The 18,687-nt window shown below is 38.7% G+C and overlaps 1 protein-coding gene across 1 annotated transcript in view; it reads right to left on the minus strand.

Moving 5' to 3' along the window:
- Positions 1-18,687, minus strand: part of ARL8B (ARF like GTPase 8B) — a 52,010-nt gene continuing 33,323 nt past the window's right edge. Inside the window, exons 2-7 of the mRNA XM_068981749.1 lie at positions 13,519-13,599; positions 12,101-12,174; positions 11,375-11,468; positions 7,876-7,943; positions 7,511-7,581; positions 1-2,482 (exon numbers count right to left, since the gene is read on the minus strand). Coding sequence (XP_068837850.1) covers positions 2,433-2,482; positions 7,511-7,581; positions 7,876-7,943; positions 11,375-11,468; positions 12,101-12,174; positions 13,519-13,599 — 438 coding nt within the window. The 3' untranslated portion in view covers positions 1-2,432. The remainder of the gene's footprint in view (positions 2,483-7,510; positions 7,582-7,875; positions 7,944-11,374; positions 11,469-12,100; positions 12,175-13,518; positions 13,600-18,687) is intronic.

Here is an 18,687-nt window from a genome sequence, read left to right on the forward strand (position 1 = left end):
CTTAACTAGCTCTTGCCACTTATTTTCAAAAAGTCCTATATTTGGTGTATTATGACAGTTTACAAGATCTTCTTGACTTAGGGATTAAACCTAAGTCTCCGCATTGGGAGTGGATTCTTTACCACTGAGCCACCAGGAAAGCCCATTACAGGTAATATCATTGCCTCCATCCCACCCCACAAATCGCAGTGTCAGTCCTGTGAATATTCAAGTGCTTATTTCAATTTTAACTGGCCCACAGACCCACTTCTTTGAAAGCTGAGCTTATTTCCTTCTAGCACATGGTCTATAGACTGTGTTCATGGTATCCTTCCAACTCCTTTCCAATGTGTCAGCACCTTCCATTATGATGCATATTTTAAGTTCAAACTGTCAATACAACCCTCAAAATGCAAGTTTATTGAATAAAGCTGAGAAGAGCAGTAAACAGACAAAAAAATGCATCCACCTAAATTAAAAAAATTCACGTATTTACAAAGTTCGATAACTGTTAGGTTTCACATGCAGAAGTTAATGCACAGGAAAATGTTGGTAGTAGTGTCTGGCTGTCTTGAAATGCTGGAAGCAATGAAGAGACACACAAACACATTACGGTTTAGCTGTAGGTCAATTAAACGAACCTATGCAGTCCCCGCAAAGTCACACATTCTAGTTCTGGTTCCTCCTTTTAGGCACAAGCAAGTTGCCACATTCTTTGTAATGGTTCCCAGTGACCATTAATGGCGTTGATATACAGTAGCAAGTTTACATATCCCTTTGTTTACAGAACCATCCATCCCATCAGGGAAGTATGCAACATGCATCAAAGAGTAAGAACAGAATTTTAAAAGCTGAGGTTCTACTCATAAAAATGTGAGTGGAGGAAAGCAAGTAGTGTCTGTGCAACACGGTGCAGAATATTTTTGTACAGAATATTTTTAAGGCCATGGCAGTCTATAAATTAAAACTGTTATCATTAAAAGAACTTACAGTTGACTGCACTTTGAGTGCTCAACACGTTTGGAAATGCACTGTCTACATGAGTGCTGCTTAACAAAAGAAACAGAATCACACACAGTGTGAGGCAACACATAAGCAGGTGTACCACAGACTTTGAGCTACTACAGTGGGCTATGTAAGTAACGATTCACAAGTGATCCAGTTTTCATATGTCCCTTTATGTGTATAGAGATCACTAAGCTACAAAACATGTTCATGGAAGTCTGTACACATCTCCGTAGCACAGAAGCGAACAACAGACAGCATTGGTTCCTCCGCTCTCTGTGTGATTATTCAACAACCTGCAGACACTGGGCATGACTACATCAGAGAAAGCAGGCAGGTCTAGAGTTGTCACAATAATCAGGATGTCCAACGGCACCAGACAAAACAGTGCCAAAGCTTGTATCGGTAAGAGAGAAAAATAAGACTTTTTGTCTCTAAGTATCTATTGTGCTGAAAGTCAACTTTACGACTGGATATAAAAAGTCAAGAATAAGAGTGTCATGCAGCAACACTGGTTTAATAACTGGACAGAGAAAGAACAAACAGGTGTGTGAACAGTCTGACATTCTTAACACGTTTTATTATATTGGCTGGAATGCTCTAAATTCATGAAAGCTTTTGAGAAAATCTTCAATTCCCAACCCCTTAAAAAAGTGTGTTGAACCAGGAGAGAAAAAAGGAGAAAAAATATAGAAGTAATGATCTGGACAGATACAAAACAGTATGCCTCAGTTCCTCCTGTACCCCCAACTGCTTTCTGGAGATGAAAAATTCTCACAGAGCAGAATGTGTTTAAAATTCATTGCCTAAGATCTTCCCAGTGTAAAGAACCAATAACAACATTGATCTGGTGCCTCTGCTCACTCTTTGCAGACCATTTTTTTAAAATTCCTAAGGTGTAATTATACATTTCACATGCATTTGTGAGATATATAAACATTATGTTTCTATCCCACATGAGTCAGGCTAAAGGTTTGCTAAATACTGTGTGTGGCACTAGAAACTTCATGCTGTATCAAGTCAGTATCAGTATTAAGCTACTGGACTCTATAATGAAATATCATAGATAGACATTTACCGAAAACCAATAGAAAAACCTGGCCCAGAAAGACCAGAACAGAAGTATGCAATTTTTCTTGATTTAAGATGGTCAAAGTGTGTTTTGTTTTGTTTTGTTTTAAAAAAAAAAAAAAAAAGCTCTACACACTGTTAAAGACAAGTATGTATAAGAAGTCTTTTTGTGTGTGTTGACTTTATCATGACAACTCTAGCTGATTCTTTATGAAGGATTAGGGATACACATCTTCAGCAGTGCACATGAGAAATAAACTCTGAAAAAGGCAATTTCTTGGGTTTAGGAAGGACCGTATTCTGGGAAGTACTTCAGAGGAACGGACAATAATTCTAGGATTAGAGCCAGGTAGGACTGGAAGACTTCAGGAGATGCTTCAGCTTCTTCTAGATTTTGAATGTTGAATAAGCCACTGAAGTGTGATATCTAAAGACGGAGGGAAAAAAAGTGAAGATGTTAAGACATCAAAGTGAAGAAACGAAATATCAGAGATAATATTTAAAATGCGGCTATTTCAAAGCATACGTCAGGCCTGCCCTCTTTTCTGCCTCTCTACTACTGTAATACACAGATATCTGTATCTGTACTCTTCTTCATGACCTGACCTTTGAGAGGTTAATCTGGAAACACGAGGAACTGAACAGTCTCCAATTTAAAAGTTAAATTGTGTACAGAACAGAATGCACCTTTCTTTATTCATTCAAAAGTTTAATGATCGCCTGTGAGATCAGGTATTGTATGTGAAGTCGCAGAAAGGCAAAGAGATGGGAGAACCCCTCTCTACTTTCCAAGTATCATTTGCGTTTGGAGGATGGCCCTCACAGAATTCCAGGCACAAGAAAGCGCAAAAGAATAAACAAAGGCAGGAAACTGCGTTGAGCTCTGGATGGATTACAAGTGATAAGAGGTGGCTGAAGCACAGGGATGGGGAAGGGATGCCGCTCACTGCTGAGGCTAAAGCAGGGGTTCTCAAGCTCACCCTGACATTGGGGGCTGGATATTCTTTGGTAGGAAGGTGGAGGGGAGAGTCTTTCCTGTGTATAGTAGAATATTTTGCAACATCTATAACCCTGACCACAGGATGCCATTATTACCACCCCCACCCTCAGCTGTGAAAACAAGTCATGTCTCCAGGGATCTCCAAACAGCCCCTGTGGAGCACAGCTGTCTTCAGTTGAGCACCACAGGCCTAGAGAGAGCCAGATACCCTTATGTGCCATTCTAAGAGGCTCGGAAGTTGGGATTTTATTCTCAAATCAATAGGAAGTCATTGGAGAATTTTAAGCAGGGAAGCTATACTGTTTATTGTAAACTGTAAGTTCACTGTAGCAAGTTCAACGATGGCAACGGAGGAGGGCACCTGGGAGGGCTGCCGGTATAGAGACTGATCATTCACAACACAAACAGCACAGGGACGAAGGCCTGAACCAAATCGGGTGTTTCAAGAACAGAGGAATAAAATGGGAAGCATATTTAAAATATAGATTAGGCCTGACCAAATGCAGTGGGTGAGAAAGAATCTTTTCACCTGAATAAGTGTGTGTTTATCATGCAGCTGCTGACCAACCCAGTGGCTAACGGAAGAAGAGATGTGGAAAAGAAAAAAACTAAGAATTTGGCAGAGAGCACATCAGGTTTGAGGTACAGAAGGTTAACACATGGAGATGTTCAGCAGGTAGTTTCAGCCATACAGATCTGAGGAAGAAATGGAGATACGACTGTGGAGGTGGCAACTGAAGCTACAGTGGCTGAGAATAGCCTGGAAAAGCACTTTTGACAGAAGAAGGAAGCTAAATCAAAACACTGAATTACTATCCCTTGAGTTCTTTAAAATGTGTTACCCGCATAAAGGATACGTGAGCACCTACTAAAAGCAGCACTCTCTTCTCCAAGCCTGGAGAATATTCAATCTCCCAATTTTCCAGCTAACATTCATTACAGAAACTGTAAGCCAAACACTGTATATAAAGAAGAGCCTAGAGCTGAGATGTGAACAGACACAACCTGTTCAGAGCTGGGGAAACAATGTTGAAGCAGGTCATGTGCACTTCAAAAGGAGGACTGCAGTGTGTAATATGAGCAAAGCCACAATCACTAGGACTGAAAGAAGGCAAAGGGAAATTTGAAAGTGAAATGACTAGGTTTAAGTATTTAAGAAACACACGGTAAAAGCAAACCAACCAACCTATGGACACTGGACTTAAGTCATACCCTAAAGACAGATGAATCCTTAAGACCAGACTAAAAGGCAAAAAGTAAGATATTCAGATGAAACAGCAGTTACCACTATGATAAAAAAGGCCACAAGTATCAACCATCTTCAAAAAGACCATCTTCCCTGAAATAATCTACCCTATGCGTAGGACTTTCCTGGTGGCTCAGAAGTTAAAGTGTCTGCCTGCAATGCGGGAGACCCAGGTTCAATCCCTGGGTCGGAAAGATCCCCTGGAAAAGGAAATGGCAACCCACTCCAGTACTCCTGCCTGGAGAATCCCATGGAGAGAGGAGCCTGGTAGGCTACAGTCCATGGGGTCACAAAGAATCAGACACGACTGAGCGACTTCACTTCATGCGTAGTTTGAGGACATATTACTAATTAAACTAAGGGACCTCATGCTCCCATTAGAAACCTGCAAGTATAACATACAACCGAACCCATGTGCAATGAATACTTTTGGGAGCAATTTAGAAAATTCGTAAATTTGGTACTAAAATATATTACAAAAGCTGAAATTAGAGTATTCTGAGATTCTTTACTCAAGAAGCTTGACTTGGCTGTTGCACTTCTCGCTCCAAATAAACAGGCTTTACAAACTAATTTTGAATCTAGTTAACAGTGGATCCATTTCCTTGAGCTTGATAATAATATGAAGTGAACCAGGAGTTCTACGATCACAAACCTGGTGACCATGGAGCTCTGAAGTAAACTGTGAAGACTGGGCTTAAAGATCTCACCAGTTCTCCTGCATTTCCTTCATAAATGAGCAAAGTATCTGACTAGTTTGTCACAGCTGAAAATAAGGGTTTTAAGGGAGTAATGGATTTACAGAAGCACACAATGTACTAAAAATCATGGTTAGTACAGAACAGGGTTTCTCAATCTTGCCACTACTGACATTTTAGGCCCAACCATTCTCAGCTCTGGAGGTGATAGGATGTTTAAGACCACTATGGTCTCCACCCACTAGATGCCAGAATCATTCTCCTCATAAGACAACTGGAAGAGTTTCCAGGGGGAAAAAATGCCAAATGTCTCTGGGAGAAAAATAATCCCTCTGTGAAAACCTCTCCTGTGTAAGTAAATGGTCTCTTGGGGGCACAGCTTAAAACTTAACAACAGTTCCCCTCAACATAGGAAAAACATTTTAAATAAACTTGAAGTAACCCTAAGTGCTGGAATAGTCTGTTCTCAAATGAGCTAGATGATCCCAAAATAACAAGTCACTTATTCTATCTAATTAACAGAGGAGAGTTTGTGTCCATCAGCAATGTAGTGGGCTCAGACTGCTCTGGGTGGTCTTTAAAGGAAACCCAGAATCAGTGAGAAACACCATCAGTACTATAAGCGAATTAGAGCAGGTTTGAGGGGGAAAGGGCAGGAGCTGAGATACAGACTGGAAATGACTGGGAAAAAAAGTTAAGTACAGTAAGAAACAATATTGAATAAAGGCTAAAGAAAAAAGTGTCAAAAAACCTTTTAAACACACTGTTTTGGCACTACTGGTTTATTACATTGTATTCTGATATACTTTTTTAATTGATGAATTGTCTATGGAAGAATGGTGAGTGAGAGAGAATTTGAAGATGGGGAAGGAGCCATGAGCCAAGAGAGCAGGCACTCTCTAGAGGCAGGAAAGGGCCAAGAAACAGATTCTCCCCTCTACAGTCTCCAGAAGGAGCGCGCCTGTAATGTTAGTCCTAGACTTTAGCTCAGTGAGGTCAGTGACAGGCTTCTGACTGACAGCAGCAAGAGAAAACGAATATACTCCTGTGAGGTCCCCCACAAGCTAAACACTGCAATTCATTTTTTTACTTACTCTTGTAAGAGAGTTTTGAAGTTGCTGCCACCATCCTCATTTTACAGATGAGTACAACGCAGAAATCTAGGAGTTTAAGTGCTCTGTCCAAGGCCAATGAGAAAGTAACTTAGGACCAGGTGTTCCACACTGAGGCTGCCTTAGGCCAAAGCCCACGCTATTTCTAGCTACTACACAGCCCTGACAGAGAGCCTCTTTTTCTATAGTGACCCACTGAGAGAAAATTTTTCACCAGTGACCACCAACTGGGAGAAGTGAAGGAGCCATGAAAATCCCTAGGTTCCTACCCATCTGCTTCAAGGCACACGCATCAAACTCTCCTTTCAGACTTCAGTGGAGTCTGTCATGTCAGACAAGACGGCTTCAGAAGCTTTTGTCACAAAGTTATCTTTTACTAGGGAGTATTTTTTACTGCACTGTTACTGGTCTTTTCACTTGAGCAGCTAACACTGAAAAGCCTTTCATCTTGTCAAACATTTCTCTTTCTTTTCTTTTTCTAACTTTCTGATCGTCTCCATGCCAATATACTTGAATTAAATAATCCCTCACCAAATTAACAGACTGAAGTTGAGTCAGACATATTTATTCTTTACGGATACTGTACTGGATCGAATGGTGACCACTAAAAATTCACATCCACCTGGAACCTCAGAATTTATTTGGAAATTGGGTCTTTGCAGACATAGGATGAGGTAATTCTGGATTAGGGTTGGCCCTAGTCCAGTAACGTGTCCTTGTAAGAAGAGAAAATAGACCCTCAGACATACACGCAGAGGAGAAAGCCATGTTGAAGCCAGAGGAAGAGGGTGGAGATACAAAGCTACAATCAAGGAGAGCCAAAGACTGCTGGCAGCCCCACGCCAGGAAAAGGCAGGGAAAGATCCTCCCCCAGAGCCATCAGAGAGAGCACAGCCCTGCTGACACTGATACCAAACTTCTACCCTCCTCAACCTGAGAGAATGAATTTCTGCTGTTTCTAAGCCACCCCGTATGTGGTACTTTGCAGTCCTAGGAAATTAATACAGAACATTAAGTAGGTAAAGGGTTATTTTTGGCTTATATGCGAGTGCTAACATACTGCAGTAATATACTGGTTTGATAAATGAAAAATCCTTACAGTGCCTGTAAACCAACTTCTGTTAAGTCTTAGTTCAAGAACATCATTCTGTTATAAAGCACAGTTAGACAATTAATTTCATGTCTTTATTACATTTACTTCTTTAAATAGCACAGAGCAAATTCAGGATACTGTATTTGTTGCTGAAAGGTATAATGTCTACTCTTTTTCCTGAGGCAAAAGCAATAGTACTTTATAGGAGAAATCAAGTAAACAGAAATAAAGGTAATAAACAGTAAAAAGAATGAGACATCCCCTCTATTGATATCAACTTCTCCACAAATATCAGTCATTTCTTACCTATATTATCCTTTTCTTTGCAAGAAATTGAATAGCAGCAAATTTCTCTATCCTGAATAGCAGACAGATTCCTGTAAGAAGCAGAATTAGGAAAGTAAGTCTGGGCTTTTAAAACAATTGTCATCTTATCACTCTATGCTCAATATTACTTGTTCTTTTAAATTCTTATACTGAAGAAATTGTTATTACTAATAAAATTTTACAGGTTACTTCTCTAGTATGTCAAGTTTATCTACCCCAAAACAGGGCTATGATCATTACTAAATAATGGAACAAAGCTAAACAAAACCAAAAAATAGTATATTTTGTGGGCAAAATAGAACCAGTTTTTTTTAAAAAACCCATCATTCATTCTTAAGACATACATTTTTTCAATTAGCTGTTTCTCATCCAAGGCATTAGGAAGATCTCTCTTGTTTCCAAGTACTAGCACCTTTAAAAAGAAAAGTCACTGAGTAAATTTTATGTAAGAAAATGTCACAGAAGCATATTCACATGTGTACACAGTAAAATTAGGAGGTTACCATAGTATTAAAAGCATATTTACATGACCAGTGGCCTATCTCATTCACTTCATAATTCAAATAAGCATTTACTCTAACTTCTATTAATGCCACGCAGATGTCTAATTCAATATGTGGCTACCAACTTCTATTTAACATATTCTAAGTCTATGGTATGCATCCTGTTATTTCTTAACAAATCTTTACCAAAATGTGAATATGATCTTAACTGCCAAGGGTGGAGGCATGATTTTCAACCACTGTTACCTGTTAGGCATTAATCTAACAGGTAACATGTAAGTAAGACTTTAAAATTCTATATCCATCCTATAAAATACCACGTATAAATATTAAGACAGTGGGTAAGTTTGGGAATCAGGACTAATATAGCAGCCATCAACTCTGAGAACAAACATGTCCTGTGATTTCTAGATGTGCTTTGCAAAAAGAGCAAAGTGGAGAGGGGCATCCCAAAACCATTCTGTCTTTCCCAGGTATCTCCTTTCTGCCTTACAAAAAGCAAAAACTATGAGTACACATAATGTATTTGATAACATCCTTACTCTGAGTCAATGTTCTCCGAGAACTTGTATCTTTGACCAAGCCTAAGAAAGTGCACACCATGTCTACCTGTCACCTCGTCAAACACGTGTCAAACCTATGTCTTTCACTTGAATACAAGTCCCACCCTCACCCTCAACTCCAGACACTGTGACTGATTGTACTCACAGGCCCTAGACTCTTATTCTCACAAAGAAGAAAGAGCCAAGAAAAGATGCAGAGTGCAAGGAGCACCAAGAGCTCTCGAAAGAATGCTGAAATCATAGGGGTCAGAGAGCCAAAAGCCAAATCTCAGCATCCTTGGGCAGCCTGTCCTCTATTCTCCCATTCTTACCCCTTTCCAAACTCTGGCAGCTCAGAAGGTAAAGAATCCATCTGCAATGCAAGTACCAGGTTTTGATCCCTGTGGTGGGAAGATCCACTGGAGAAGGGAATGGCAACCCACTCCAGTATTCTGGTCTGGAGAATCCTGTGGACAGAGGAGCCTCACGGCTACAGTTCATGTGGTCACAAAGAATCAGACAGGACTGAGTGACTAACACTTTCACTAGTCTTACTAAGTCACCCCAGGTTCTCAACTTGGATCTATGTGAGTTTAAAAAAAAAATACATCCCGGTCACTTGTGATCAGTTCTCAGTTTGGGGATTGCCTGGCATCTTAGTCCTCTTCCTATATTTAAGAAGTCTTTCAAAAAAAAAAAAAAAACAAAGAAATCTTCCACCTTATGACTCTGTCTCCCAATAAAGCTACTTGCTTCTGTAGATAATTTCTTTTCCAGCCTTCTTTTCTGCTAGAGAATGGACATATAATCTACGAACCAAAACTCTGAATGCAGAGCCAGTTTTACAAGAAAGCAGGAATACTGAACCCATTCTGCTACGGAAGGAGCATCAACCAAATGACCTTCCAACTGGAGCAATTGTGTCTGGTGTTCACAAACTGCGTGGGGTCACCAGACTTACTGTATGATGTCAATCTGGATGTGGTCCTAGCAGCTGCTCAGCTGTCCCAGTATGTTTTCTCAACACGGTTATGGGAAGCCTTCTCAAGACTCTCTAAACTACCCAATATTGTTTCAATGAATTCCTCTCTACTTAAACAGCTTTCTACTGTTTGCTACTAAGAACTCTCACGGGGAACAAGATTTTTTTTTTTAACTTATGGTATGCAATATTTTGGTCATCTGATGCAAACAGCTGACTCACTGGAAAAGTCCCTGATGCTGGGAAAGATTGAGGGCAGAAGGAAAAGAGGGTGTCAGAGGATGAGATGGCTGGATGGCATCACCAATGCAAAGAACAAGAATTTGAGCAAACTTCAGGAGATGGTGAGGGACAGAGAGGCCTGGCATGCTGCAGTCCATGGGGTCACAAAGAGTCGGACATGACTAGGCAACTGAACAACAACATGCAGAACTAGTTAATATAGAAGAAAAAGGATAGGCCTTGAAGTCAGAAATAAACAGATTCAAAACCTGGCTGTGTAATACACTGGTCGCCATGTGATCCTGTGCAAATAACAACTATTACCAGGAGGAATCACACCATCAACCTCAGTACACTGTGATGATTAACTGAGATAACATACTTCAGAGATCTGACACTCATGACCTTGTCATGAGGGTAAAGCCTGGGTCTTTCCCAGCATTCTTTCACTCAACAAATGGCACCACCTTCCATCTAACCATATTAGCCAGGAACTAGGAATTATCCTGTTTATCTTCCCTGCTAAGTCTGGTGGACTGTCTTCCTAAAGAGCCTCCACATCTATTTCCTTCTCACAACCTTGTCTATGACCACCCCAATCCATGGTACTCTATTTTGCCAAGACAAGTTCAAAACTGTCTTGAACTTGAAAACTGTTTCAATAGCTTCCTAAAACTGTCCTCCTTATGCGAAGCTGCTTCAGTTGTGTCTGACTGTTTTCCACTCCATGGACTGTAGTCCGCCAAGCTCCTCTGTCCAAGGGATTCTCCAGGCAAGAATACTGGAGTGGGTAGCCATGCCCTTCTCCAGGGGATCTTCTCAACCCAGGGATCGAACCCACGCATCTCCTACATCTTCTGCACTGGCAGGTGGGTTCTTTACCACTAGAGCCACCTGGGAATAGAACCCGTACAATCCATTTTTAAACTGAAACAAGAATGATTTAGATAAGCCTGAGCATTTAAAAGACCCAGTCCCACCCAGCACAGCCTCCTGAAGTACCCTTGCCATCACAGGCTCACAATGCTCTACCTGCCCACTCTGCTCAGTGCTCTAGAGACACCAGCCTCCTCGCAAATCCCACTTCCTCCTGCCTAAGAGCCTCTGCCCGCAACTCTGTTTTCCTCCAACTGTCACATCCCTCACATGCCTACACATCCCTCACATCTCAGCTCAAGTAGCACTTCTTGGGGAATCTTTCCTTCTTCTCTCAAACTATATCAAATCTCTCCTTCATAGCACTTATCAGAGCTGCATTATTCAAGCCATTTTCATATCATCTACCTAGCTTCCTATTAAACCATAAACCCCATGATGGCAGGAAGCATGTTTCTATCTACTTCTGTTCACTACTATTTCCCCAGGACTAAGCACTGCTTCTACTACATACAGTTCACTAAACAGCTTAAGAAATGACTAAATAGCACACTGCCCAGCATATGATGGCTACTCAGTAAATATAAGCTGTCCAGACTTTAAAACAAATAAGACACTCTACTAATTTCAAACATAATTAACAAAAATGCATAATTAAACTTTTAATAATATAACTACAAATATTATAATCATATAATGTGAAATTAACCATACTTACTGGAATTCCTTGTAACTGCGGTTTATCTAGAAGATTATGTAGTTCATTTCGAGAGGCTTCTATCTTTTCACGATCTGCAGCATCTATCATGTAACTTTAAAAAAAAAGTGATCTCAAAATGCCTCCACCATATTCTTTGATGATCACAATGAACAAAGTCTTAATTTTCTTAATTTATACTACTGAAACTGTTGATCAAAATTAAGTCCTAGATTTTGAAAGGATGTCACCCGAAAATACTTTTTAACAGACTGTCCTACAGATACAAACTACTATATACAGAATTAGATAAGCTTCAAGGATATATTATATAGCACAGGAAATTATACCCATTATCTTTCAATAACCCATAATGGAATATAACCTGCAAAAATACTTAATCACTATGCTGTACACCTGAAACTAATACTGTTAAGCAACTATACACCAATAAAATAAGCAGAGAAATAGACTGTTTTTTAGGGGGCTAAGACATGACAGTAAAACATGTATATCCATTAGCTCTTAGCAACAGAGAGAAAAAAAAACACTCATTTGATGATTTCTTTTTTTAAAGTCTGATGTTAATGGGAAATTATACTAAGAAAATACCTAAAAATGACTTTACTGCCAGAAATAAAAATTAAGCCTTTAAAAGTATGAAAAATGACTTATTCCCTTGAAACCTAAACTGACTATAAGGGGGGATGGGGGACAGGGCGTGGGGGTGGAAGGGACGCAGCTTACACAATAGCATTGACTCCTCTGCAGTACCGTTCCCACATGCTCCGGAAGCGGGGTTGTCCTCCTATGTCCCAAATCTTCAAATCAAGATAGACAAATCTTAATAACAATGTTTCAAATAACACAGTGACAAAAAAAGCGGCAGATAGAAGGGAAAAAATGAAGCAGATATGCTCAGCTCCACAATGTTAGAGCCAAACTGCTTTGGAAAAAATTGAGCTCAAACAAGCTCTTGACCTGGAGGTTCCTGGGGACATTTCTGAACTTGAAGTTTGTAGTTAATACGTTTACATTAGATCTAATAGGTGCTGCCTGAGCAAAGATTTCATTTTGGGGCAATACTTTCTTTGCCTGTTAACCAAAAGATTTCCAACACTGAAAACCAATTTTTTAAAAAATAGTACTCTTAGAATCTGCATGATTACACATCATCCACATTTGAAGTCCAAGAGAAAAAAAAAAAACTCTTCACTCAGAATCTATTAAAGTTTAATTGTCTGATGGGGTATATATATTAGAATGTAATCATTTTAAATTATTCTGTATGTAACATAGAAAATATTCCTACCTAGGTGCTTTTCTTATATAAAATTATTTTATCCATATGAAAACCACCAGCTACAGTCATTTCACTATTATGGCTACTCTGTAGGGCTATGTAAAGGTCTTAAGTCATGATGTTTATCTTCAAAAGGCTTCCAATTTAGCTACAGACACTGGATGCATCCATAATGACATACACATGAGACATTAGAAGCTTCATTAGATAAGCTACAGAAAGAATTTAGTAAACAGCTTCTGTGAGCCACAAGAACTGGGTAAAACGGCCATAAAGGTTCAGGCTATAGAAGCAAAACTCCCCACATGAACAAAGGAGTCAAAAATAATAAAAATAAATTAAAAACCGGTCCAACAGTCCACAACACAAACCTATCAGACTTATTCTAGAAACATAATTATGTTAAACTAATTAACTTTTTACTGTTTTAAAGTTTCAATTATGGGGCTTAGTAGTAAAGAAAGGAAAACTAGGTTACCTTATTTGCTACCATAAATACAATACTAAATTACCAATATTATAAACAGTTACTCTCTTTCAACATAAATTATTCATGAAATATATGCAATATTACATTCCAAACACTCTGAAGACGGGATTTTTCTTTCCTAGGAACATCTAAATCCCAAATATTACTTTTGCCAACCCATATGCAAAGTTTTTCATGAGACTGAACATTTCAACACTTAAACATTTTTATCTATTAGAGAAAGAAGGAAAAAAATTAATTTACACTCTTTTGGAACATGCCCAATTAAGAACTGCCAATACTCATGTAAAAACCAAAGAAACAAACAGAAAAAGTCCTAATTTGTATGTGCTATTAACAATTTACACCAAGCACAGCAAGCAACTGACGTACCTTTATTGTGACGTTACCTTTAGTTACTTTTCTCATGTTGAAGCCCACTGTAGGTATCATATCTTCACTGAACTGACCTGACTAAATGAAAGAAAACATTTGAAGTTAGACTAATTGTTACTTATTAAAACTGCAACACTGTATAACCTTTCACATCAACTTTACTTCTGTACCCATATTCAGTTCAGTTCAGTCGCTCAGTCGTGTCCAACTCCTTGTGACCCCATGAATCGCAGCACACCAGGCCTCCTGTCCACCACCATCTCCTGAAGTTCACTCAAACCCACGACCTTCGAGTCGGTGACGCCATCCAGCCATCCCATCCTCTGTCGTCCCCTTCTCCTCCTGCCCCCAATCCCTCCCAGCATCAGAGTCTTTTCCAATGAGTCAACTCTTCGCATGAGGTGGCCAAAGTACTGGAGTTTCAGCTGTAGCATCATTCCTTCCAAAGAATACCCAGGGCTGATCTCCTTTAGAATGGACTGGATGGATCTCCTTGCAGTCCAAGGGACTCTCAAGAGTCTTCTCAACACCACAGTTCAAAAGCATCAATTCTTCAGTGCTAAGCAAGTAACTATTTTTCAGTGATGGTAACCTTAAGAAGATACTCCTGATAGCCATAGACTCTGAAGAGATGCATCTTTTTTTTCATTCACATTCTCCTTTTAAAGATACTTTTGAAACTAATGCAAATTTTACATATTTTTAAGTTTAAGAAAAATACTGTACAACTACTTAAGAAATCTGTTGTGTAAATTTCCTCCACCTATACATACATTTTTTTATACAAGGTAGAAGTAAATCAGAAGCAAACAGTCAGTTTTCTATCTGTAGCACTGAAATTATATTGACAATACTGTTAAAATTCACTGTTGCTCTTCTGAGTCAGCTTTTTAATAATGCTTACAAAATGTTTTTTCATAAAGATGATCCTCCTTTTATGTAGGATTCTATTCAATTCCATTCTCTTTTTGGTTTATGACCTTCTTGTCAGAGACCAAAATTAAGTCTCTTCTAATACTATTTATATTTTTAAATGTTTATCCATCTGGAATTTAATTACACAGTGTAACAAAGGTCCATTTTACAAGTGGATCTATAAATCCACACTTTCCTGACTAGATTGATGTGAAATGGCAAATTTCATATAGTGGCAGTTCTATAACTGAGTCCTCAATTCTTTTCCATTAGTCTTTTTTTTTCCAATTGGAAATAAATTAGGATTACACGAATTACTGTAGCTTATCTATATATTATTCTAAATAGCAGATCAAGAATTCAGAATGTTTAGAAATGTGGTTCATTGCTCACATTTGAAATAGACTTTAGAAAGTAGTTCTTTCTGTTACAATACTGGCTGCCTTTTATCAACTCTTGATATTGAACCAAGTCTCTCCACCCAAGCACATATGTCTGTCCACTCAAACCATTCTTTATATCCTCCAGTGAAGTATACCTAATGAGTCACATTAATACTGATTTTACATATTATGTATTTTGCGAAATATTTCTCAAATGATCTGACTTGGGAATATAAACTATATCAACACAGGGCTTGTTAAACAAATGGGACTATTAAAGTCCCTAACGTTGGCCAATTGTTAGCCACACATTCATTTCTAAATGTCTACAAGTACTGAGCACAATGAATTCCAATTTCACAAGCTAATTTCTTCTACATAACCCCCAAAATGTTCTACTTCTTTTTCTTTTCCCCTACTGTTCAGTGGCATTTGGGCTAATTTCAGAAAAAATGTTAACACAACCATAATCACTATTTTATTTACGCCTGTGAAACAGTATAATTTTCAGAACTTTCACATATATGATTTATATGTGAAGATTTAGTTGTGATATCAAAACTACATATATCAAAACTAGCCATGACAAAACCTGATTAAAACATGGGCAAGTGAAGTGAGGTCACTCAGTCATGTCTGACTCTTTGCGACCCCGTGGATGGTAGCCCACCAGGCTCTTCTGTCCAAGGGATTCTCCAGGCAAGAATACTGGAGCAGGTTGCCATTTCCTTCTCCAGGGGATCTTCCCGACCCAGGGATCGAACCCAGGTCTCCCACATTGCAGGCAGATGCTTTAACCTCTGAGCCACCAGGGAAAACATGGGCAAAGCTAACATCAAAGGCATGCTCTATAAAGGAAATAAGCAAATAACTTCATTAACACTTCTGTTCTGCAAGACACAATGTCAAAGAGACTCAAAACAAGCCACAGAGTACAGGAGAAATATTTGCAAAAGACATCTGATAAAGATTATTACTGGAAATATACAATAGAACTGTTAAAACTCAACAATATGAAAACAATCCAACTAAAATATGAGCCAAAGATCTCACCAAAGGAGATACACAGATGGCAACGAAGCACACGAAAAGGCGTGCCTCATCATACGTCACCAAGAAAATGCAATTCAGAACAACGGGATACCACTGCAAACCATTTAGAGTGGCCCAAATCTGGTATTTCTTGATAACACCAAACGCAGATGAGGATGTGGAGCAAGAGGAACTCTCAGTCACTGCTGATAGGTTTGCAGAATGGTGTAGCCACTTTAGCAGACAGCTGACAGTATTTTACAAAACCAAACGTACTCTTACCATACAACCCAGCAATCACACTCCTTGGTATTTACCAAAAGGGCTTGAATACTTAAGTCCACACAAAAATCCACACACTAAATGATCACAGCATCATTGTTTATAATTGCTAAAACCTAAAACAACCAAGATGCCCTTCAGTAAGTGAACAGATAAGACCAGTACATCCAGACAATATAGTATTATTCAATACTAAAAAGAAATGAGCAACTAAGTCACAAAGAACATGGAGGAACCTTAAATGCATATTTAATGAAAGACCCAATGTGGCAAGACTACATACTGCATGATTCCAACAATACGATATTATGAAAAAGAGAAAACAGTAAATAAAAATATCAGTAGTTGTCAGGGGTGGGGGAATGAAAACAATATGGCAGTTCCTCAAAAAACTAAAAACAGAATTGCCACATGACCCAGCAATTGCAGTTCTGAGTATACACCCAAAATAACTGAAAGTAGGAATTTGAGATATTTATACAACCATGCTCACAGCACTATTCACAACAGCCAAAATGGGGAAGCTACCTGAGAGTCCATCTGACGATGCACAGATAGACAAAGTGTGGTCTACTCCTACAATGTAACACTGTTCAGCCTTAAAACCTTACTCATCCTACATCATGGAGGAACCTTGAGGACACTGTGCCAAGTGAAGCAAGCCAGGCACAAAAAAGACAAAAACTTCATGATTCTATTTCTATGAGAAACCTACAGTAGTTAAATTCATAAAGACAGAAAGTAGAATGGTAGTTGCCAAAGGCTAGAGCGGTGGAAATGGAGTTAATGCTTAGCGGATATGGGATTTCAGGTTGGGTAGATAAAAAGTGCTACAGATGGAGAGTGCTGATGGCTACACAGAAATGTGAATGTACTTATTAGTACTGAATTATACACTTAATAGTTAAGATGGTAAATTTTATATCTTGTGGATTTTACAATTATAAAAAGATTGTGTGATGCAAATGAAGGCAATCATTATCATTTTATGGAACAGGAAATAAATTACCAAGGTCACAATGCTCAACAGTGGTTGATTATTTTTCTTAAAGTTCACCATTGTGAATTATAATAGGCTTTAATTAATGAATATCTGAGGAGAGGTCTGAGATAATGCCTCATTTATTTGGTATCATTAGGAAAAGAAGCTATACCTAATGAGGCAGGCAGAAATCGGTGCTGAAGTTTTTAGGTACCAAAACTTCTAAAACAGCTTGCACACAAAGCTTTCTAAAGTGCAGTACATACTTGGCTAACTTTTCACAATCCTTGGAGTGTGACTGAATGTGTTCTTGGTGTTTAGGGTAATTTTACCAATTGTAAAACAAGAAAACTAAACTCCATAATCCTCAAGGGCCCTTCTGGCAGTAAAATTGTACGATTAACGATCATGATGTAGGGGCTGCAGTGTACTCAGCTGACCCTGAACTGGCTCAGTTGCTCATCTCTTTCTTCACCATTACTTCTCACTGCTGGCAGATGTTAACCATAGTTTCCCTCACTCACCTGCCACCGATAACCTGCAAAGGCTGAAAATTAGGTAATCACATCTTTGGGTTTTTAATTCCAAATGTCCTGAGTACAGCACAATGTTCAAAAAACATTTGTTGGCTTTGATGAATGGATTGTGTGGAATAACAACTTATAGATTTGGAAGCATTTTCTACTTCTTTCTTAGTGTCAAATCTTAATTGTCACTTTTCAAAGCTTGTGTTGAATGACTAAGCCACTCAGTTGGCAGCTGTGCTCTAAATAACAGAATTTATTTCTATGCTGTCAAAACGCACTAAACTGAGACTAGCAATGTAGGAAACAAGTAGATGTTTTAAAAATACTACTTAATTGTGTATCATGCTCTTTATTTTAACAAATACTTAAATAGCATGAAGCACTGTTCTAAATACTCAGTAAATATTAATCAATATTAACTTACTTAATCCTTATAACAATCCTATGAAATATTTAGCAATATCCTCATTTTTCAGATGAGAAAACCAAGGCAATGACAGGTTAAGTCATTTGCTCAAAGTCACATTATTTTTAAGATCTGTAAAGAGAAATAAAAAGATGCTTTCATACCTGTCTTCTTAAATAGCATATCAAATATTAACTGATCTTCACTTAACACAAATTCAAGATCATGAGTGGCACTCACAGTGATTCTGGGACAATGGATGAAACTGCAGCTACTATGCACACCTAGAGTCACAAGGTTGTATCTCTGGAATTTGTTTGGCTGGGACCAAATAAATTTGAAGCAAAATAAGATGGTAAAATACCAGTTACACTAATTACTAACCACACACAAGTCATCTTACCTGCAGGATTAAGCTATCTTACCAGAAGAAAAGGAAATTGGAAGACTATCTCCAAAATCACTTACAGCTCTAGCATTTATGGTTTTATGTTTATTCATCAGTTCAATTCAGTTCAGTTGCTCAGTTGTGTCTAACTCTTCAAGACCCCATGGACTGCAGCACGCCAGGCTGCCCTGACCATCACCAACTCCCAGAGCTTGCTCAAACTCATATCCATCGAGCCGGTGATGTCATCC

The sequence above is a fragment of the Capricornis sumatraensis genome, chromosome 10, assembly GCF_032405125.1.
Source record: "Capricornis sumatraensis isolate serow.1 chromosome 10, serow.2, whole genome shotgun sequence".
Classification (NCBI taxonomy): Eukaryota; Metazoa; Chordata; class Mammalia; order Artiodactyla; family Bovidae; genus Capricornis; species Capricornis sumatraensis.